The sequence below is a fragment of the Acomys minous genome (genome assembly GCF_964271855.1).
Source record: "Acomys minous genome assembly, chromosome: 14".
In the NCBI taxonomy this organism is placed as follows: Eukaryota; Metazoa; Chordata; class Mammalia; order Rodentia; family Muridae; genus Acomys; species Acomys minous.
Genome location: NC_140496.1, coordinates 60105449 through 60128763, shown reverse-complemented (window position 1 = coordinate 60128763; position 23315 = coordinate 60105449). Strand labels below are relative to the sequence as shown.

At 33.3% G+C, this 23315-nt stretch overlaps 1 protein-coding gene across 2 annotated transcripts in view; it reads left to right on the top strand.

Annotated features, from left to right (window-relative positions):
- SYCP1 (synaptonemal complex protein 1) overlaps window positions 1-23315 on the top strand; it is an 85030-nt gene that overhangs the window by 41181 nt on the left and 20534 nt on the right. For both annotated transcript variants that reach the window (XM_084757944.1, XM_084757943.1), the window contains exons 18-28: window positions 976-1079; window positions 3102-3219; window positions 4387-4457; window positions 10136-10217; window positions 12860-12922; window positions 14682-14744; window positions 14889-14951; window positions 19746-19862; window positions 20582-20692; window positions 22065-22157; window positions 22657-22731. In XM_084757944.1, the coding sequence (XP_084614070.1) occupies window positions 976-1079; window positions 3102-3219; window positions 4387-4457; window positions 10136-10217; window positions 12860-12922; window positions 14682-14744; window positions 14889-14951; window positions 19746-19862; window positions 20582-20692; window positions 22065-22157; window positions 22657-22731 (960 nt within the window). The remainder of the gene's footprint in view (window positions 1-975; window positions 1080-3101; window positions 3220-4386; window positions 4458-10135; window positions 10218-12859; window positions 12923-14681; window positions 14745-14888; window positions 14952-19745; window positions 19863-20581; window positions 20693-22064; window positions 22158-22656; window positions 22732-23315) is intronic.

Genomic DNA, 23315 nt, shown 5'->3' with positions numbered 1-23315 from the left:
AGGCGTGCACCACCACATCTGGCTAGAACTGATTTTTAAAATAGTAAGAAGATTTTAGTCTGTTAGGCACTTCCTGATCTAACTAATATATTTTCCTTACTAATACAAAATTTTAGGCCAGGTTTGGTGGCAGCATACTCCTAATACTCCATAGGCAGAGGCAGGCAGATATCTATGAGTTTGAGGCTAACCTGGTCTGCATAGAGAGTTCCAGGCTAGCCAGGGCTGTATGATGAGAGTCTGCCTCAGGAAAACAAACAAAAGGTAAACTAACAATAAGCTAAACTAAATAAAATTATAGTTGAACTTAATTACTTGTTAGAATAAAATGGCTAAAAATTACATGTAAATTTAAATTTTTGTCTGAGCTTCGGGATATTAAAATAGAATTTACTTATTGTCATTGCTAATTTAAAAAATTAAAACAATTATTATATTTTCTACTTAAATATTTAGCTGGACATGGTATTTGTATTTATCTATAACTCTAGTACTTTGGAGGAAGAAGCAGGAAAATCAAGAGTTCAAAGTCATTGTGTGTGCGCACACATATATATTATATATACATTATATATATATATATATATATATATATATATATATATATATAGTTTGAGACCAGCCTTGACTGAAAGAGACTTTGTCTCAAAAATATTTTTTAATATCCTGCCAAATTTTTCCGAAGTGTAAATATAAGTGTATATATATATATACATTTATATATATATGTACACACACACACACACACACACACACACATATATACACTTTTTTTTTTTTTTTTTTTTGTGACGGGGGCTTACTATGTAGCTCTGGCTTTCCTGGAACTTAATATATACCAGGCTTGAATTTACAGAGATCTGCCTGCCTCTGCCTCTTGAGTGCTTGGATTATGTCACCATGCCCAGCCTATATCTTTTTATAGAAAAAGATCCTGTTAGAACATCTGTCATAATGTATACATTTACTTTACAGAAAGAGGTCCATGATTTGGAAGTACAGTTGACTGTCACTAAAACAAGTGAACAGCATTATTTAAAACAGATTGAAGAATTGAAAATAGAGCGTGAAAAAGAGAAGTATGTTTTTCATGTCCGTCTGTCTGTCTGTCTAGCTATGGTTTAATTACTAAGCTTTATCATAAAAGTAAATTATATTTACAATTTCTATCAATGGATTTGAAATTGAGTTTTATTCTTAACTAAAGCAGGCATGGTGGTGCACAAATATATTCTCAACACCCTGGAAGCTGAATCAAGAGAATTATGAATTGAAGGGTTTGGCTTTGCAGTGAGATGTTGTGTCAAAAAGAAATGTTTTATAACTATTTCATTGCTAAAGGAAGCTTGTATCATTTATATAAAGAATAAATAAAGTTAAATCTATTGGTAGTGAGATACTGTGTCAGAAAAGAAATGATTTGCCTATTTCATTGGTAAAGGAAGTTTGTTTACTTTATATAAAAGAATAAGAATGTTAAGTCACTTCATATTAGTATATAGTTATCTCTTGGTGTTTGTGAGTCTTGGTTCCAGAAACCCTGAATACACACAAATCTGTAGATACTCAAGTTCAAGTGCTATCAGCATAGTATTTGTATATAAGCTATGCATATCCTGAGACAGGGTTTCCCTGTGTAGCCTTGGCTGTCCTGGACTAGCACTGTAGACCAGGCTGGTCTCAAACTCATAGTGATTCACCTGCCTCTGCCTCCCAAGTGCTGGGATTAAAGGCCTGTGCCACTACCGCCTGGCTTAACTCACTTCTGTACTACTTAGAGGATTGGATATAATGTAAATGCTATGCAAAAATTTGTTTTATTATATTCAGAAAATAATGGCAAGGAAGAAGTTTATATGTTCTCTCCAGATATATTTTCTTGAGAGGTTTCAATCTCTACATGGGCAAGTCCATGATTGTGGAATTTCTACATATAGAACGTCTAATATTAATTTGGGGAAGGCATTTAGTTTCCCATAAAGATAATTTTTATTGTTCTTTTTTCTAATTTGAATAAATTATTTCATATGTTTGTTTTAACAAAATTTCAATGTATAAATTTATTTCTAAAATTATCCAAATAAAGTATCCAGTGGAATGATTTCACTTAATCAGGTTTAAATTGAGAATGATTTATCATAGAGAAAGGAGTAAGTTTAAGTGCATGTCGGTCAGTAGTAAACACTATTTTTCCCCTTTGATCGCTTCTCAGCTCTAGATAAAAATGATAAAGTGTTAGGTGTGATGCCTCATGCCTGGAATGCTAACATTTGGGAAGCTGAGGAAGAAGGACTGCTGTAATTTTGAGTCCAGGCAGGGCTACAGCATTAGTCCCAGGCTGACCTGCAGCCTCATCCTTTTTTTTTTTGTAGCTCCATTCCCTCATTCTGATACTCTTTCAACAGTTTTTTTTTTTCAGGAGACCTTAGAAACATTCATTTATTAAAAATTCCCTTAACAATGGAGTAGTTATAGTTTAGTGTTAATTTGTATTATCTTTTGTATATTTGCTCTTTAATCTCTCATTATTTAGGAAAAAACCGTTTGTTTCCTTCGCTGAATTTCTAATATTGTTAAGCAGGAGGAAGCGGTAGATGCTCTTGAAATAATTTGGTGATACCACACTCTGCTTTTATTTAAAATTGATACCAGCTTCAGCTGATAGTAACAATACTTTCTCTTTGAGTATGAAACATTTGAGACCTTTCAAGAGTGATTGCATTTTAATTACAAACAGTTCATGCTTTAAGGATTATTCTAATTAAAATTTCAGAAATTTGACATAGAATATTAGAGGTAAAACAATTATGTGAAGAAAATAATGTGCCCTTCATACTTTGCAGAAGAAAGACAGTGTAGGGAGTATACAAAGAAATATAATGCACTACATAGTGAATGTTAATATGGAAACAACTTATACATATATGAACAGATAATGTAATGATGCAGTGTGAAACTATAACTTTGCTTCAAGAATTAATACCCAGTATTGTCTCATCTATATTTTGCCTTTTCTTTTCCCTTAAATTACTTTGAATTAATTTTATATATCATATTTCATATGTAACTATTCCTATTTGACATGTTTTTTAAAAATATAGAGTTGAGAAAACTGAATTAACTGCAAGCTGCAACATGCTTTCTCTTGAGAACAAAAAACTGGCACAAGAAGCAAGTGATATGGCCCTAGAACTCAAGAAACATCAAGAAGAGATCATTGTAAGTTTACAAAGTTATCAGTGAATTTGCTTTCTTACCTTTCAATTAGAGGGACTTTTAAATATATAATATCTGAGTACCCTTTAATTTTAAAAAGTTTCATTATTTTAGAGCTCATTTTTTTTTTTTTTTTGGAGAAAAAGCTGCATGCTGTTCTTTGATATGGCGATAATGGACAACAGAAAATACAGGCTATCAATATATGAAGCTAATACAGTTATAAACATTACCAGTCATAGATTTCTGTGGAATATATAATAATGAATAATTTTGTCATTTTCTTGAAGAACATATGAATTAATATAAAAATAGTAAGTGTTCAAATATGTTAAGCAAAATAGGATATGACATATGTTCATAATGGAATAAAGTATTATTGGTGTTTATGAGCTTACTTCTGCATTTATGGAAGAGGAGATATCAGAGAATAACATTGATTTTTGTCCTTGAAAGTTGAATTATGAGTTTCGTATTAACTACTGAATAATGAAACATTATGAGTAAAGTGTACAAGCCTCAAAGTGCTACTGGGAAATTGAATATAATTTATTAGCTGCTACATATTATTAGGATTGTTATTAATACAAGTCTATAAAGCAGAATTTTACAAATTAAATAGTACACTATTTAATTTACATTGTATTGCTGTGATAAAACACTATTTTAAAAAAGCAGCTTGAGATGGGAAAGGAGGTTTATTTGGCTTACATATCAACAAGCACAGTCCATTTTAAAGGGAAGTCAGGGCAGGAATTCACGACAGGAACTTTGAGGTAGGAATCCAAAGCAGAGGCCATGGAGGAGCTTTCTCCTTGGAGCTTGTTCAGCCTCTTTTTAAAAATAGAATCTAGGACAGCTGTCCTAGACACCCAATGTCACAGGGGTGACACTGACATCAGTGGGTTGAGCCTCCCACATGAATCATCAGTGAAGAAAATTTCTCATAGACTTGTGTACAGGTCAATCTTATGGAAACAGTTTTTTGAGGTTCCTTCTTGACAGATATTATAACTTGCTGACCAAAAATAATCAACACACTCATGTTCCTGATTTTTTGTATAGTAAAATAAAATTCATGCTAATAGGTCAAAGTTTTAAAAATTAATTTCAGTCATATTTTTGTTGGAGCAAAATGATTAACATAAACATTGCTGATTATCTTTCTAGAATAGCAAAAAGGAAGAAGAAAGAATGTTGAAACAAATAGAAAATTTGGAAGAAAAAGAAATGAATTTAAGGCAAGAATAATGAATTTGTCTCTGTCTCAAAAGGGTTTTAGAATTTTTCTATTGTTGAATATTGTGTAAAGTGAAAATATTGAATATAGGTTTATGTTTTTAAATCCTGCCTGAAACTGAAATTATAATAATCGTATAGTTAAGTAATTAAAACCAAAATTATTAAATAATTTTAAAAATTATGCTACCATATCTAGAAAACTTAGATTAAAAAATTGAAAATTACTTTTAAGAGCATCAATTCTTATATAATGTTAAAATAGTTGTTTACTATTTCAGAGAACATATTCTTATTCATTATCATAGAATTTTGCCGTATTTAATTAATTTTAATCATGTTTCTTGATGATTTTCACAATATTTATATATATAATAATACTTTTTATTTTGGATATTTGCACTTTCTAGTTTTTCACTATTATAAATAATTCTGAAGTAAACAAAGCTCACATGTATTTTCCTTATTTTAAATTTGAGAGAATACCTTTTAGTTTTAATTTTTTAAGATCATAGAAATAATGATTCCAGTGACTTGGTAATTAACTAGTTTCTGGTAATGCTTATTAACTGTAAATTGTGAAATACAATCAAAATCATGTGAAAACTCTGGTTTCAAAATGTTTCAATTCTTATCTGGTATCATCACTAATTTATTGATAAGGTAAAACATAAATAACTCACATTTTAAAAAACATTTATTTATTTATTATGTATACAATGTTCTACCTGCATGTGTGCCTGCCTGCCAGAAGAGGGCCCCAGATCTCATTATCGATGATTATGAGCCACCATGTGGTTGTTGGAAATTAAACTCAGCACTTTTGGAAGAACAGCCACTGCTCTTAACTTCTGAGCCATCTGTCCAGCCCCATAACTCACAATTCTCATGATTTGAAGTTACTACCTTGTGCATAAGCTTTGAAAAATTTCAAAATCTGCCTATAAGATATTTTTTTATAAAATTATCTGCAAATGTCTGCACTCTTGCACTCTTTAATCTTTTAAGGGCCTTATTATTTACTGTTGACTTAAGCATTAAAATAGCAATTCTGTGTGTGTGTGTGTGTGTGTGTGTGTGTGTGTGTGTGTGTGTGTGTTTGAGATAGGGTTTCTCTGTGTAGCCTTGGCTATCCTGGACTCACTTTGTAGACCAGGGTGGCCTGGAACTTACAGAGATCTGCCTGTCTCTGCCTCCCTGAGTGCTGGGTTTACAGGAATGCACCACTGTGCCTGGCTAAAGTAACAATATTTTATCCATTTTATTTATAGAATTTCTGTAATTTGTTTTCCTTTAATTTGGGGCATTTTAAAAATAGAAATTTAAATTTTTTCTATTTGTTTTTCTTTTTGTGAATTTATACCATTGCTTTTATACTTAAATATTTTGCCTCCTTGAATTCATGTTCCTGTTTTTTATTGTGTTTTCAAAATTTGTGTACTGATATTTAGATTTTCCATTTCTTTTAAAAGAATATATACACATTTCAATATATCAGCTTACTTACAACCACATCTGTGAATTTATGATGTTATTATTTTATTTTGATATGTCTTTTAAAATATTTTTACTAATTCTTTTAAATTTTTGTATATTTTGACCATATTCACCTTCCTCCCTCAACTATTCCTAGATCCACCCCCATCTCCGTACCTACTGAACTTCATGTCCTCTTTTGCTTTTCTTTAAATCCATCAAGTCTAATTTGTGGTGCCAGATATTCATGTGGGGCTAATCCATGGAGTGTGGCCAACCTACCAAAGGTGACACCCTTAAAGAAAAATTTACTGTCCCTCTCACAGCATCTGTCAGTTAGCAAAAGCATCTAAACTAGGAATGGAAATTTGTCCGTGCTGGGAAAGCAGCTTGAGCTTTCATAGGTCTTAAGTATGCTATCAACCACTCTGAGTTCATATATGCAACTACCCTGTTATGTCTGTTTCCCTGTAGTCACCCACCATCTCTGGTTTTTACTGTCTTTCTACTTCTTCTACAATGACCCCTGAGCCTTGGGAGAGGGTGTGTGATACAGATGCTCCATTTAGGCCTGAGCACTCTGCAGTCTCTTATACTGTACACATTGACCAGTTGTAGGGGTATGTGTGTTAACACAGTCTACTTCAAAGAGAAGCTTTTCTAATGGGGTTGAGAGCTTTGCTTAACTATGGGTGTGGTTCAGTCAGTAGGAATCAGTTTAATAGTCTATTAGCAGAATAATAGTGATAGGAACATAATCTGGGTGCCTATCAACTGAGGAATACATAACGAAAATACGACACATTTTCACAATGGAATATTAATCAACTTTTAAGAAAAAGGAAACTATGAAATTCATAGATAAATTAATTGATTTGGAAACAACATCCTGAGTAACATAAATCATACCAGAAAGACAAATGTAACATGGTTTCTTTCATATGTGGCTGTTAGCTTTAAATACTTATATATGTGTATTTCATTTGGAGTATCCATGGTAGTCAGGGAACTAGTAAGGAGCCATGTGTTGGGGGAATTTCCAGGGGCAGGCAGATAGAATAAAGTGATAAAAGAGAAAAAGAGGAATAATGTGTCAGGAAGTGTTAAGTAGGATGAGGATAGGAGGGCAGGGTAGAGGAAGAAAGACTTTTCATAAAGTCATATGGAAACCTACTAGAAGCTTTGTAAAATACATAACGCATAAAAAAGTTTAAATGGAAGTACCTTATAATGGGGGGATGATGTCATACTCGACACACAGGCTAGCAAATTAAAAGGTCGCAGACAGGAATAGGTACTTCTTTATGAATGTTGGTCAGTATGACTCTATAGATAGATCCCCATACATTATACATACATTTTAGTTACTGTCTATAACTTGATGGTAAGACCTTATTTGCTGAGGACACCACATACTTGAGAAACAGAACATGGAGAAATCAGGCTGGTAGACTCAGAAGCTTTATCCCTATTGGTTAGATTTCATAGTGCTGGAAGGTGTCATGCACATCCAGGAAGAGAAAATGTGTCATCAATGATACACATCTGTGAACTCTGAGCTACAGTAATGACTGGCTTGGCATTATATACCCAATGGTATAGTAGTGACATGAGATATGGGAGTAACCAATCACATTTTGATGGATTTAAGGACATATCCACAAGACAGAACTCATATCTGGCACCACTGCCAAGGCCAAGAGTCCATAGCTAGATTTTATAGAACCTATGGGAAGGGCCTATGTAGACCAGACTGGACTTGAACTTGTAGTGATCATCTTTGTCTCTGCCTCCTGATTTCTGGGGTTGTAGGCATGAACATGATGCCTGGCTTGATAAGCAGTTTTACTATTGGTTATCTAAATCTCTAAGCCTCTCCCTTCCTCCCTCCCTTCCTACCTCTGTATTTTAAGTTTCTTTTTTAATCCATTGGTAACTTGGATGATTTCCAAATATTTTGTGTGTGTGTTCTTGTTTATATTCATATTGAAATTTGGGTTTCTTATGTTTGGTTAAAGAATGTGCTCTTGAAAACTTATATTTTAAATTATTTGAAATCTTTAGACCTACTACAGCCCTTCATAGAATTGTTTAGAGATTATGAGGTATTGTGAGTAGAGTTGGATACAGTGTTTGATAGAGTCAGTGCTTAATAAATTATTAACTGCTAAGTATTTTCCAGATTGAGAAAGTCATTTTTTGCCATACCCATAATGATTGATTTTTGCCCTTTTTGCTCAACTTTCTTCTTCAGAAACATCTATTATTTACATATTCACATATCTATGATTAAACCACAAACTTTATTATTTATTTATTTATTTTTGTTTCTTCGAGACAGGGTCTCTCTGTGTTAGCCTTGGCTGTCCTGGACTTGCTTTGTAGACCAGGCTGGCCTCAAACTCACAGCAATCCACCTGCCTCTGCCTCCCGAGTGCTGGGATTAAAGGCATGAGCCACCACCGCCCGGCTAAACCACAAACTTTAAAGAGAAGCTGTTCATTTTTTTCTATGATTTTTTAAAAAAAATAAATTTATTCACTTACTTTTTGAGACAAGATCTTAACTGTATAGCCAAGGATGATCTTCCTGGTTCAGACTCCCAAGTGCTGGCATTTCTGGGTGTTATACCACACCTGTATCAAGAGTCTCTAGATGTGTGTGCACATGAACATACACTATGTGAGCAGGTGGAAGCCATTCTACACATGTCATTCTTCAGGTACTATATACCCTTTCCAGACTCTAGTGATAATTCACCAGTTTAAAACTCTCCAAGTATGTTAGGCTGGCCAATAAACAACCCTCAGTGTCTGCCCGTTTCTCCCCCTCCAGCACTGTACAAGTATGCTTTAACAATCCCTATTTTTTTTATGTAGTCTATGGGGATAAAACTCAGGTCCTTATGTTTGCAAGGGAAGCACCTTATCCACTGAGCTATCTCCTTAGTTCAAGAGAGTTGCTTTTAAAACAATATTCAAAGTATCTGAGTAATATATTCTGAATGTTTACTTTTAGTATGGACTTAGAGACCTTTAAGTATACATTTTTTTATGGCAGTGAACATACTGATTATAAATTTTTATTCTATTTAAAGAATAATGCTGGCAAGATATCTCAGTGGTAAAGGTGCTCACTGCCAAGCCAGATGTTTTGCATTTGATCCCTGGAATCCATATTATGGAAGAAAAGAACTGACCTTTAGAAGTTGTCCTCTGACTTCCATACATGTGCTATTGAAATTATACATTCTTTTTTCTCTGTCTCTCTCAATAAATAAGCAAATAAATAAATATACATGAAAGATTTTAGGAAAAAGTTAAGATAAATCATATCCTGGATTCAGTTTTTGAAAGGTTAAGTCACTGATTACATTATCAATGTAGTAATGACACAAAGGAAAACTACAACTTAGAAAAATACCTTCAGGCTGGAGAAATGGCTCAGTGGTTAAGAGCACTGGCAGCTCATCCAGAGGTTCTGAGTTCAATTTCTTGGAACCACATGGTGGCTCACAACCACCTACAATGAGATCTGATGCCCTCTTCTGTCTGAAACTCTCTTCTGTCAGGTAGGCATACATGCAAATAGAGTGCTTATATACATACATTCATTCATCTTTAAAAAAAGAAAGGAAAAATACCTTTAAGTGTCCACTGAGAAAATCATCAATATTTTTATCTGTTGTATGTAAGACTTTAATGAAAATATTTTAAAAATAATGCATGAGTATAATACAAAATTAGAAGGGACAAAGGATCAAGAACAGTATCTTTCTTTTGCCTTTTGCTTTTCTGCTATCTTGTTTCCCTCACCCAAAGCATCACTGTTCTTATGTTTCTGGAGATTTTTAAAGCATGTGCAATGATACATGTATATATAAATATCATTAAAATAAATTATACTTATTTTTTAATTGATTTTTGTAGAATTTTATATATGTTAGAATGATGACTAAGAAAAGAAAAAAATGAAATGTTTCTATTTTTTAAAAGTAGGAAAATGATGGCAGATATGCACATAATTTAAAGACAAATATGTAAAGGAACTTAAATGTGGGAATGGAAATGTGCCTATGTGGAAAAAGTTACCAATCAAAATGAGAACTCAAACCTAGAAAATTAATAAGTAATTTAAAAAAATCTTAGGAGATAAAATGAAAATATGGTTTTGGTTGTGATGCTATTCTTGCATTTTCTTTTAGGGATGAACTGGAATCAGTAAGAAAACAGTTCATACAGCAAGAAGATGAAGTTAAATGTAAATTGGACAAGAGTGAAGAAAATGTATGTTATATTTAGTAATAGATTAAAAATTTAAATAATAAAACTATACAGATAATAAAGTGACATGTACTATTGTATAAATTAACTAGTAATCCAGGTACTAAGTCATTAACATTTAAAATACAGTTTAAGGAAGGATACAGAGATGGCTCACTCATTAAAAGCACTTGCTGCTCTTGTCAGAGACCTCCAGGTGTAGTTCTCAGCACCCACGTGACTTACACCTAGCTGAAACTCTAGTTCTGTGAGATCTAATTCTATCTTCTGGATTCTGTGGAAACTGTACACCTGTGATAAATATGCGTACAAGCAATCCACATAAAATCCTTAATGATAGAGGCTAAGTTGGATTGTTTTGTTTATCATATATATTTGTAAGAACTAAGCATAATTCTAGACTATTTGAAAAATGGTCAATTTTTATAATTTTTGTTTATGAGTTTTTATTATTTTATGTTTATGAGTTTTTATTATTTTATGTTTATGGGTTTTTGCCTGAGTGAATGTCTATACACCTTGTACATGCTTGGTGCCCATGGGGTGCAGAGAGTCCCTGGAACTGAAGTTATAGATAGTTATGAGATGCCAAGAGGGGCTGGGAAATGAACCAGGTTCTTTGGAAGAGCAGCTAGGGCTCTTAACTACTAAGCCATCTCTCTAGCCCCAAATGTTCAGTACTTAATTTTGACTTACGTTTCTAGGTTAACTTAAAGACTCAACTTAAAGACTCATGCTGTGATAATATTTAATATATTAAAAAGTTTGTGTTGTGCCTTAAATATGGTTTCAATAAGTTGGGATAAAATATCTCAAAACTATGAGAGTATAAAGTATGCTACATGATTATTCAGTATAGTGTATATAGAGTGAGTGGGAAAAATTGTGCCAAAGTTGATGCCATGCTTGATTATAAAGGCTCCTTCAATCATTCAGCAAGTATTATCTAACACCAACTATGTCCCAAATATTGTTCTAGGTGCTGAGTTTAGATATTTATTTTGGTGGGCAGAAATGGTCTGAAGTTTTTATGAGGGAAGTAAAACCTTTTAAAACTTGAGGATGGAATGAGGAGAGATGAAAGACACTATAATCTTTTGGAAAACAACTAAAATTTGCCTTAAAAGCATTAAAAAATTGAAGATTCTGGCCTTGTTCAGCTTATTTACTTATTTCTAAAACAGTCATTGTAGCTGGTAAATAATTTGAATAAAATTACCATGGGATTTACAGTAAAGGAATCCCTTGAGGGAAGGGCGCTGGCAAAACTATAGTTGGTCCTCTACTTAGATTCTACTACTGGAGTACAGAGAAAAGGAATTTAATCAACACTTAGTAAGTCCGGGCATACTTTCTAGAAGAAGAAACACTTAATTGGTTTACATTAACAGAAATTAGTAGAAGTAGAGTTTAATATGCAGAAGAATATTCCAAATTTTTAAAAAGCCACAAATTATTTGGGAAACACCTGAAAGTATGAAAGACTATGACAGTTTTAAATACTTAAAATTTATTGTGGCTGAAAGATGGAGGCTAGCGTGGTAGTAATAGCGAGAATGGATGAAGACGAGTAGAGAGAAAAGTGGAGAGATGGAGTAAGACATAGGAAATGTGAAGCCCCCATAGCTTGTATTTAGGAATTTAAGGATAAGGATAATGAAGATTTTTGACGTGAGAATTGTTATATTTACCATATGGTGGCTTATAACCATCTGTAATATGATCTAATGCCCTCTTCTGGCATACAGGTGTACATGCAAATAGAGCATCATATACAATAAATGAATGAAATCTTTTTAAAAAGTTGGGCGTGATAATGCATGCTTTTAATCCTAGCACTCGGGAGGCAGCACTCGCAGAGAAATCTCTTGAGTTCGAGGCAACCTGGTCTACAAAGGGAGCCCAGGATGGCCAAGGGTACACAGAAAAACCCTGTCTTGAAAAACAAAAACTCAACAAGTACAGAGACTGGGGAGCTAAACAAGTTCAGTTGGAGAAGTGCTTATAATGCAAATATGAGTTCAGATTTCTAGCACCCACATAAAAGCTGAGCACAATGGCAGGCACAAAGTCTGAAATCCCAGAACTGACAAGATAGAGACAGGCATATTTCTGGTGCTGATTGGCTAGTCAGCTTTAAGCTCAGTGAGAGAGTGTATCTCTCATGTACAACACACAGGGATGTATGACACATGAGAGAGAAAGACACACACACAGAGAGAGAGACACAGACAGACAGACAGACAGACAGACAGAGAAACAAAGACTTTCAAGTATAATCTGTTTTGTTTGTGTAGAAATTATTAGTGATAAGGGGCCAACCTGGTCTACAAAGTGAGTTCCAGGATAGCCAGGGCTGTTACACAGAGAAACCCTATCTTGAAAAACCTGTGTGTGTGTGTGTGTGTGTGTGTGTGTGTGTGTGTGTGTGTATAATTTATGCATAATATTGTGAAATATTAAATCAAAGTGTTTAACATATCACATAAAGGTATAGTCTTTTTTAAAAGGACAATGAAACAAACTGGATGAGCTGATAAGTATTTTTATAAATATCTAAAACTATGTAATTTTATTTCTAAAATACATAAGAAAATACAATTCTGTTAGCATTTTAAATATGATTTCAAATAAATTTTTCTTAGGCTCGAAGCATTGAATGTGAAGTTTTAAAGAAAGAAAAACAAATGAAGATATTAGAAAATAAGGTATTACAAAATTATGAAAAAAATTTTGGGAATAAGAACTTCGTGAAAATATTTGACTGGATTTTAGAGGACCAGCTTTTCTATTATTCTCCTTTAGAAGGCTTTGAGGAATAATACAGTGTTTTTATTGACATTTTTTTTTTGAAGAGACGGGATTCACCAATTTTGAATAGACCTTTAAAGAGGGAAATTTATTAAATTTAGTTTTTCTTTTCGTCTGTAAAATTTACACTTACAAGTAGCTACATTCATTGTGAATAGTCTTAACATGACAAGATGCTTTAGACATTCAGCTGTTTTGCTCATTTCTAAAATTGAACTACAGAAAATTTGTCTTCTTTATTTGAAGTGATTTTTATTTATCTGGGTTTCTCTTTTTCTAATCTTACTATATAACTTGCTCTATACTTAATCTTTCATATAATGAATGATCCTCTAGAAAATATAGTTCACTGTCTGAAGTTACTTTTTTTAAGTAGAGGAAGAAAAAATTATTTCAATTGGTAAATAAAATAGTTGTAGATTTATAAGGAAGCTTATAATGAGAATCTAAGTAGCTTTCTGCCAAAATAAAAATGCTTAAGTTTTTCTTAATAAATAAGAATTTCATGTTACTGTTAGTGGTTTTGTTGTTTATTTTCATTTATTGAGACAGTTTTACTGTGAGTATCCTGGAATTTACTATGTGGACCAGGCTGGTCTCAAACGTATAGAAATGGGCCTTACTCTGCCTTCTTTGTGCTAATATTAAAGGTTTCTGTGTTATCAAGGCAGGTGCCAATGCATCATATCAGTGTGAAAATCAGAGAAATAGTTTTTATTTTTTCTATAGCTTTTTTTTCTTAACTTTCTTTTGAAATTGTTCTTGATCTTGGACTTTGGACATGTAAAATTTAACATAAACCACTTATAGCCAGGCACAGTGGTACATTCATGTAAGCCCAGTTTATAGGAGGTGAAGATAGGAAGACTATGGTTTGAAGGAAGCTTGGATATTTAGTGAGACAGTAATTAAAAAGGAAGTCACTTGTAAACATAAGAACAATGCTATATAAAATTAATTTATATTCAGAATATTAATGACTATGGCATATGTGAGTATTATAAGAAAAATATTTAACAATATTTGGTACTAATGAAGGAGACTGAATTTTGTGTGTGTGTGAGAGTTCTTTTACTCTAATGGCTATTAGAGCAATTTATATATTTGATATTTTAAGCCATCTTAAAAATCTGTCCTGCTTTTATGGTAGCTTTTATGGTACTTAAGATGTTCTTTGGACTAATACATTTCCATTTAGTTCTGCATGTAGTCAGAAGAAATAACTCCACCAAGTAATGTATTAAAATTGGCTTAGTTGGTATTTTAGGAAGTGGAATTGAAATTCTGAAGAGGTAGGATATATTATGCTTCTCTTCCAAATTTAGACTCTTAAACATGAGAATGAGAGAATAATGAGTAATGAAGAAGACAGAATATTTTTTTTCTTACCTTTACTGATGCTTTTCTCAGTCCTTCTAGTAATATGATTTAGCCTTCTGTATAAAGATGATCAAGAGGCATATTTTACTTAGTTTAATTTACATTTATTAAATAGATTAATAACATGTTATATACTTTTGTTTACAAAATATATATTTTTATATCAACAGAATGATTTAAAATCTCAAATAAGCCTTATGTTACTTTATATAATATATTATTAGTTTGAGATTGCTTGTTTTGATCAGAATAATTAATTAAAAAATAATCTTACAGTGTAACAATTTAAGGAAACAAGTTGAAAATAAAAGCAAGTGTATTGAAGAGCTTCACCAGGAGGTAGGTTCTCTTAATAATATAAATGTTCTCAAAATTATCTCAATATTTTCACTATAGTTTTAGAGAGCAATAATTTCATTTCTAGTGATATTAGTGGCCTTGGCGTTGTAAGTCTTAATACTAACTATAATTAACTTTCCATAGAATAAGACCTTGAAAAAGAAGAGTTCAGCAGAAAACAAACAACTGAATGCATATGAAATAAAGGTATGTTACATTTTTATTTTTGTTTTCTTAAATGCTAATAGATATGTGATAACATAGACTATTTATTTAAAATTTAATGGTTAGACTCAGATACTATTTTGGATTGGAGAGATTAATTCTTGTAAATCTGATATAATGTTTGTTGTGATTTAGCTGGGTCAGAAATGTGTAAACAACTTAAGAAATATTTGTATGTATGCTCTGTGTATATGTATTACCTATATTTTTTTCTTTAAATGTTTTTCATATAATACATTCTGATCATGTTTATTCCCTCCTCCAGTTACTTCTCCATCATACCTATTCCCCTACTCACCCAACCTTATGTTCTTTTTTCTCTCCCTTTGAAAAAAACAGAAAAAGAAGCACACACAAACCCTATAAAAACTGAAATCAAAATATGTATGCAAAAGAGAAATAAAACAGAGAATGCCCCAACAACGCCAAATGTGATAAAAAGCATATAAAAATATGATTGAGATAGTTTTTTTATTGGCCAACTACTCCTTGGCGTGGGGCCTGCCCTGGAGTGTATTAATGTACCCAGTGAGACTCCATTGCAGAAAATTTTTATTTTTTGTATGTCAGTGAGTATCAGTTGCAGATAACTTCTTGGTTAGGGGTGGAAACCTGTGTCCACTTCTCCCTCTGAGTCCTAGGACCCTGTCTGGTTTGAGCCTGCGTAGGTGTTATGTGTGCTTTCACAGTCTCTGTGAGTTCATATTTTCATCATTCCTGTTGTTCCTGGAAGACACTGTTTCTTTGGAGTCATCAGTTACTTCTGACTCTTACAATCTTTCTGTCTCCTCATAGATCTGTGAGCCTTGTGGGGGAGGAGGGCTTTGATGAAGACATTTAAGACTGAGTGCTTCAAAGTCTCTTAATGTCTGCATATTCACAGTTGTGGGTCTCCAAGTTAATTCTTACTTACTGCAAGAAGAAGCTTCTCTGATGAGGGTTGATGGAGGCACTGATCTGTGGGTGTAGCAGAATGTCACTTTTTTTTTCTTTAGCAGAGTAATAGTATATATTAGATTTTCTCCTAGGCCTATGTCTCAGGTTCTTGGCTCCTTTAGCAGAGTCAGGTATGGATTCTAGCTCCTGGAGTAGGCCTCGCATCCAATTAGAAATTGGTTGGGCACTTCCATAACGTTTGTGCCACTGTTGGCACCAGTGTATCTTGCAGGCAGGTTACTATAAAATACAATTATCCTGTTGCACAGTAGGTTGAGACCCATCAACTTTGTATAAAATAAATCCCTAGAATATAAGCCTATGAAGCCAGGGCCAAATTTTGTAATCTTTCTCCTTAGGCAATGATTGATAATTAATAAGTATTCAATAAATATTTTTTAATCTTTAGTGGAAAGCAGTGGTTGTCAAAATATTAAATGAATACTTTGATAAAAAAGTATTTTATAGAATCTTAGGTAGTACTTGAAACAAGAAATGTAAAGATTGTCATAAAAAGGCAAATAAGAATTATTATAAAACTTCTTAAAATTATATAGAAACTAGTCAAAAGATACATTCTATAATTATACACCTGAATTCCTAGAGATAGAAATTACCAAAAATATTTATAGCAGTATTATTTATAATAGCTCCAAATTGAAAAGTATACAGACATCTACTAGTAGCATAAAAATTATTTAAGAAATGATCCTAAAACAACCTAAAAGTTGGACTTTGAGTTGAAAAGTGGAATACATTAGGAAACAAAAATTTGTAGTATGGACTGGGTGGTGGTAGTGCATGCCTTTAATCCAAGCACTCAGAGGCAGAGACAGGCAGATTTCTGAGTTCTCAGTTTGAGTCTAGCCTGGTCTATAGAGTGAGTTCCAGGACATCTAAGGCAACACAGAGAAACCCTGTCTCAAAAAAAAAATGTAGTGTGAAATATTTTATGTGCTTGGTGTTGTTGCTTCCTGCTCAGATGAAAGGCTATTTTGGGACCAAACAAACAAATAAAACCCCACATGATACAGAGTTCTTTTCTTTTTGATAATTCAATTTTATTGTAAGGCCAGATTATTGTGTGGTTATTATGTTTTTATTTTTGGTCTTTTTGTGGTTATTAATAATGTGAAACTTTTTATTATATAAGATGGCATTTGTTATGTATATTTGATGTATGAAATTAATTTAAGGTTATTTCCTTTATCTCTAATAACACATCTTTCTTTAGAACACAATTTTCTAGTCATCTTTTCATACATTTGATACTATGAACTCTTGAGTATGTGAAACAGGCAGAAGTCTGCTTTATTTCTAAATTTAAAAAAAATTGATAGTTGATTTATAGACACAATGTATTCTGGTTCACTGTTAACATTATCTATGCCTTACTGATGGAATTCTTGTCCACTGCTGTGACATATTTCTTCAGTTACACTTTATCTCTCAGGTAAAGTGAATCTGGACCATAGGTGCTAATTCAGGTTCTTTGTCTCTCTTGCTAATTACTATATTTGAGGGCATAGCTATATAATATATGAAATATGATAAAGCAAAAAATTAAAAACATTATTTTTAGAAAATATAGAATATGTTTTTCTTTTAATGCATGAGGTTTCAGTTGGAAGAGTTACTTTATTATAAAAATGAATTAAAATTTGCCAACCTAAATATTAAGAAATTCATTAAGGGCTAGGCATGGTGGCACATGCCTTTTTTCCCAACACTTAGTAGACAGAGGCAGAGGCGCAGGTGTATTTCTGTGAGTTAAAGGCCAGACTGATCTATATAGCAGGTTTCCAGGACATTCATAGACCTTATCTAAGCAATGAAAAAAGAAAAAGAAATTCATAAAAATAAATATCTAATCAAGAACCAAAGACAGCAGGGCAAGAACTTATACCTGTGAGAGAGGCCCCCACCTTTTTTATTATGATAAACTACACGTGCTTGTGGATAAACCACATGTGTTTGTGGATGGTGGTAGGCAGGAATCTTTGGGTATAGACTCAAAACAGATGCCAAAGAACGGTCTTAAAAATCACTTGAGTTCTGCCACTGGTGAAAGATCTGATTTTTCTAGGTGTTTTTCTGCTTTGGTTTCATGAAAAGAATTTGTATTAGCTGATATTAACCAAATGGAATGTCTTGATTTAGATCCATGTATAAGAAACCTGTGGGTACTGCCAGGTTTACTCTGCAAACTCCAAGACTTTTTAAAATATTTAATCATTTTACAGCCAGATCCTAGTCCCCTCCCGCCTCTCCTTCTAGTCTTGCCCTAATTTCCCCTCCCCCAATTCTTCCCTTCCCCTAGAGAATGAGAAGCCCCCAATTGTTAGGGAGCCCATATAATGACTAAGCTGTACAACTACTATAAATATGTAGGGGCCCTAGGTCCAGCCAGTGCATGATGTTTGGTTGTTGGTTCACTCTCTCTGAGCCCCCTTGGGCCCAGCTTAGTCTACTCTGCAGGTCTTTTTGTGGTGTCCTTGACCCCTCTGGCTGCTTCAGTACTTCTCCCACTCTTCCCTAAAACTCCCCAATCTAGCCTGTTGTTTGGCTGTGGGACTCTGCATCTGTTTGCATCAGCTGCTGGATGAAGCCTCTCAGAAGACAGATATGCTAGGTTCCTGTCTGCAAACGTTTTGCAAGCATAGCAGAATGTCATTAATAGTGTCAGGGGCTGGTTCTCTCCCGTTGGGTGGGTCTCAAGTTGGTCCAGTCATTGATTTGCCATTCCCTCAAGCTCTGCTTTGTCTTTATCCCTATACTTATTGTAGGCAAGACAAATTTTGGGTTGGAGGTTTTGTGTGTGTGTTGGTGTCCTTATCTCCCTCCATTGGAAGTCCCACCTGACTATAGGATGTTGTAACTTCAGGCTCCATATCCCCTTCCCCTGCCCTTTGCTATTAGGAATCTCAGCTAGGGTTACCCCCATAGAGTCCTGGGGGCCTCCCCTGTCCCAGAGATGTCCCCTTCCCCCATTGATTTCCATTCTCTCCAGGTCCTCCCCTTTCCCTAGCCCCTGCTCTCCACACCTAATCCTCATGCATGTTACCCTCCTCAGCCCATCTCCTACACAGCTTCTTCCCTCCATCTGCTTCAGATGTCTATTTTATTTTCTCTTCTGAGTGAGAGTCAGGCATCTTCCCTTGGGCCCTCCTTGGCTTCTTTGGGTCTGTGGATTGTAACAGGGGTATCCTATACATTTTGGTAATACCCACTTACAAGTGAGTATATACCATGCATGTCTTTCTGGGTCTGGGTTATCTCAGGATGATCTTGCTTCTGTGCTCTTTTCTGGGTGGGTTAATTAACCACAGTGAGTTTTTCTCTACTAGCCTTGTGTCTTGTAGCCACTATTGCTGCTCTGTCCTACCATCTCAAGGGACATGGTGGACCATTTTAATTTTCATGTGCCTTAGTAAGTTCACATATATAGTATGTTTACATGTTTCACTTTGAAGACAAATCTGAAAGCTACTCAAAGTTGGATTTAAACTTTAATTCAAGCTGATAGATTTTTATAGAGCTTATCAGTAGAAGCTTGTACGTATTTTTTATGGAGCATTACTTGTAATTTTTAAGTAAAATGTTTTGAAACAAAAAATATGTGACTGCTTATATTGCTTGGCAAGACTAAATACATATTTTAAGAGTCAAGATAGATTTTGAAAGATAAAAACCACATTTCATTATATGAAGAATGTAAGAAAATGATTCAATCTTAATTTCCATGAATCTTTTAGGGTTTAAAAAATACACATGAATATGGAATATTTTCAAGTAATCTATGGAGTTTACTAAAATTAATATTACTTTCATTACTTACAGGTCAATAAATTAGAGTTGGAACTAGGAAATGCCAAGCAAAAATTTCAAGAAACAACTGACAACTACCAGAAAGAAATTGAAGAAAAAAAGATATCAGAAGAAAAACTTCTAGGAGAGGTAGAAAAGACTAAATATGTTAAGAACTTACTGTGTGCTAAAAGCGTTTGTTGTTTAGCTTTAAAAATAAGTATTTTTGCTGGGTGCTGGTGGTACATGCTTTAATGCCAACAGTAAGGAGGCACAGGCATGTAGATCTCCGATTTCAAGGCCAGCATGGTCTACAAAGCTAGTTCCAGGATATCCAGGCTGTTACCCAGACAAAGCCTGTCTCAAATGAATAAACAAACAAAACCCCCCCAAAATAAAAAAGGTACTGTTAACTTTCAAAGTGTTTTTTAACAAGTTTTAATATATTTATGATGAGGACAGTTATTAAATATAGAAAGTATTATTCTAAATATTTAAATATTGAGTAACGTAATTAAATTTTTAAAAATACTAAATATTTAAGTATTAAGTTATTTATAGTAATTTTGCTTTTTGAAACATCACAAAATAAACCAAACAAATTATATCTTTGTTTTGTTTCTGATTTTCTACTGCTTGAGTTTTATAATTTATATAAGTAAAATATATGTTTCTTAAAGGAAAGTTAAATTCTTTTTAATGTGGTATAAAGTCCAGCACCAATATTTATTTATTCAATATTCATATTGAACAAGACTCTTACTTTGTAGCCCAAGTTGGCCTTGAACTTGTGATATTCAGGCCCTAGCCTCCTGAGTGTTAGGTTTGTGGACATTTTGAAACACTTTTTTTTTTTTTTAATTTTATAGGTTGAGAAAGCCAAAGCAACAGTTGATGAAGCGGTAAAGTTACAGAAAGAAACTGATATACGATGCCAACATAAAATAGCTGAAATGGTAGCACTTATGGAAAAACATAAGGTAACTTAAAGTAATAAAACTATTACTTAGAGCATACTTTGTTTAAGATAACGAACTCAAGGTAGTCTTCTGATTTATCAGAGAAGTATTTTCTGTGCAACAGTAACTTAATTATAGCTGGAATATTACTGATTCCCTATTTCTGTAAGTTCAGATCTTAACCTTTTAAAACTGAGTTGAAGTGCCACTTCCTCTATCAAACATCTTGTTATCATGTATAGTAAATTATAGTCATATTTTCTGAATTCTTCTAGTAGTCTTATAACACATTTATTAACTACATACCTAAGATATTTCTTGTTAATGTTTGTATTCTCTACATGTATCTAACACTTACCAGCTGAACAAAATCTTAACAAAAGATCCATCTCCTCAGCTTGGGGAAAGACTTTCCTTTTTTTTTTTTTCTGAGACAGGGTTTCTCTGTGTAGCCTTGGCTGGGCTGGACTCACTTTGTAGACCAGGCTGGCCTCGAACTCACAATGATCTGCCTGCCTCTGCCTCCTGAGTGCTGGGATTAAAGATGTGCGCCACCACTGCCTAGCCCAGGGAAAGACTTAATATTTGTTCTGAGTACCTTTTATTTTTTGTACTGTTTGAATAATTTTTCTTTTAAGTAAGCTTCATTTTTTCTTCAGATTTGGAAAGGAAGTAGGTTGTCCTCAACTATTAATTTTTAAAAAACTGATACCAGAATCTGACATTACTATAAAGTAATTTTATCAATAGAAATTTGAGCACCAAATTTAAATAATATTATAGGTTAGTAGATTTAAATTTGCAATGTTTGGATCTAGTGCAGTTTATATAATCTATATTGAAAAGTTGTTTTGCTTTTGTCCAGGGAGAACCTCTTTAAACTGATAGACAAGTCATTTTGACCTGACTTGAATAGTCTGTGATCACTTTCTTTTTGTCATGAAAAAAAAATTAAAGTTTATATTGTGTTATTGTGGTTCCTGTCTTAGATTTGGAGTCAGTCACTTTTCTAAAACATTTTGGTGTTATATTCATATTGAACAAGACTCTCACTATGTAGCCTAGGTTGGCCTTGAATTTGTGATATTCAAGTCCCAACCTCTTGAGTATTTGGTTTATGGACATTGTGAACTTAACCAACTCAGCTGTACTTCTTAAATGATGAAATTTTATATTTCTAATTAAAATAACTATTTATTGTTTTAAGATTAGACTATGTCCTGAACTTGTCTATGTTTCACTGTTTAGATATTGTTAGACTATATATGAAAATGAAAATACATATATACTCAAACTTACCATGGTACTTTTCTTCTGGTGTAGCCTACCAATCTTATAAAATACAATCTCTTGCATTTTAATATGCCTAAAATGTCTTCTTTGTTTAATACAGCATCAATATGATAAGATTGTTGAAGAAAGAGACTCAGAATTAGGACTTTATAAAAGCAGAGAACAAGAACAGTCATCAGCGAAGGCTGCTTTGGTAAGATACAGAACAAATACCAATAAAAGTCAATTCTTAAAATACCAACATTGAAGAAAATATAACACTAAGTAGAGCCATGATACTTGATCTGTAGAATCTAAAAGTATTTTACCTATTTGAGTGCTTTTCCAATTTATTTTACACTGTAGCGTAAAGTGTCTTTTCAACAGAATTATTAAAAAGTCAGTTAAACTATGTTTACAGCTTTGATGTTTAGGAAAGGAGATGAGTAGTGGGGTGGGATAAGGAGTAAGAGAATTAGTATATGTGTGTGCATTTGTTATCTGTGCGCACATGCCATTTTAGTACTTTATGTTAGAGAAAACCATGAAGAACTTGAAACTTACACTGAGTCTAGTTATGGTCCATTATCAGCCTTCATATATCTATCATTAAGGGACATTTTTCTGAGTCAATTCTTTCTAAAGTTGAATTTATTTGAAGCACTAGATTGATTTGAAATATATGTAGAAGCATCTTCTTTTTTTTTCTTTAGGAGACTGAACTATCTAATATCAGAAATGAACTTGTGTCCCTTAAGAAGCAACTTGAAATAGAAAGGGAAGAAAAAGTAAGTTTTGTGGCATTACATATAACATAATTGCAGGATTGGGTACAACTTTATGTTTTATAAATGTCATACTATAAAATAATTTGACAAATTTGGGTAATTTGTAGCAAGAAATACAGCTTTTCTCTTTTTTCTACAAATATTTAGCACATTTCATGCAGGAATAGAAATGCTTTAAAAATATTGTATTGTTTGAGAAATACTATCTCAAGGGCTGGAGAGACGACTTTCAGATTAAGAGCATGTACTTGCTTGCAAAGGGCTCAAGTTCAGCTCCCAGCACCCACTTTAGGCATCACACAGCTGCGTATCATTGCAGCTACAGAGGGAAATCCAACACCCTGAGCCTCGGTGGACACCTGCATTCAATGCACATACCCAGTTTGGGTAGGTACACATAATTAAAAATAAAATAAACATTAAAAATGGTTAGGTTATTCAAGATTACATCTACATATCCAAGTAGAATAACTAGGATTCAAATCTAGTTATAGTTTCCATGATTTCAAAATTTGTTTCATTTCAATCTGCAATAGTTTGGTAAAGTCGTTTCAACGTGAAGCCTCATTGACTTTGTTAACTTT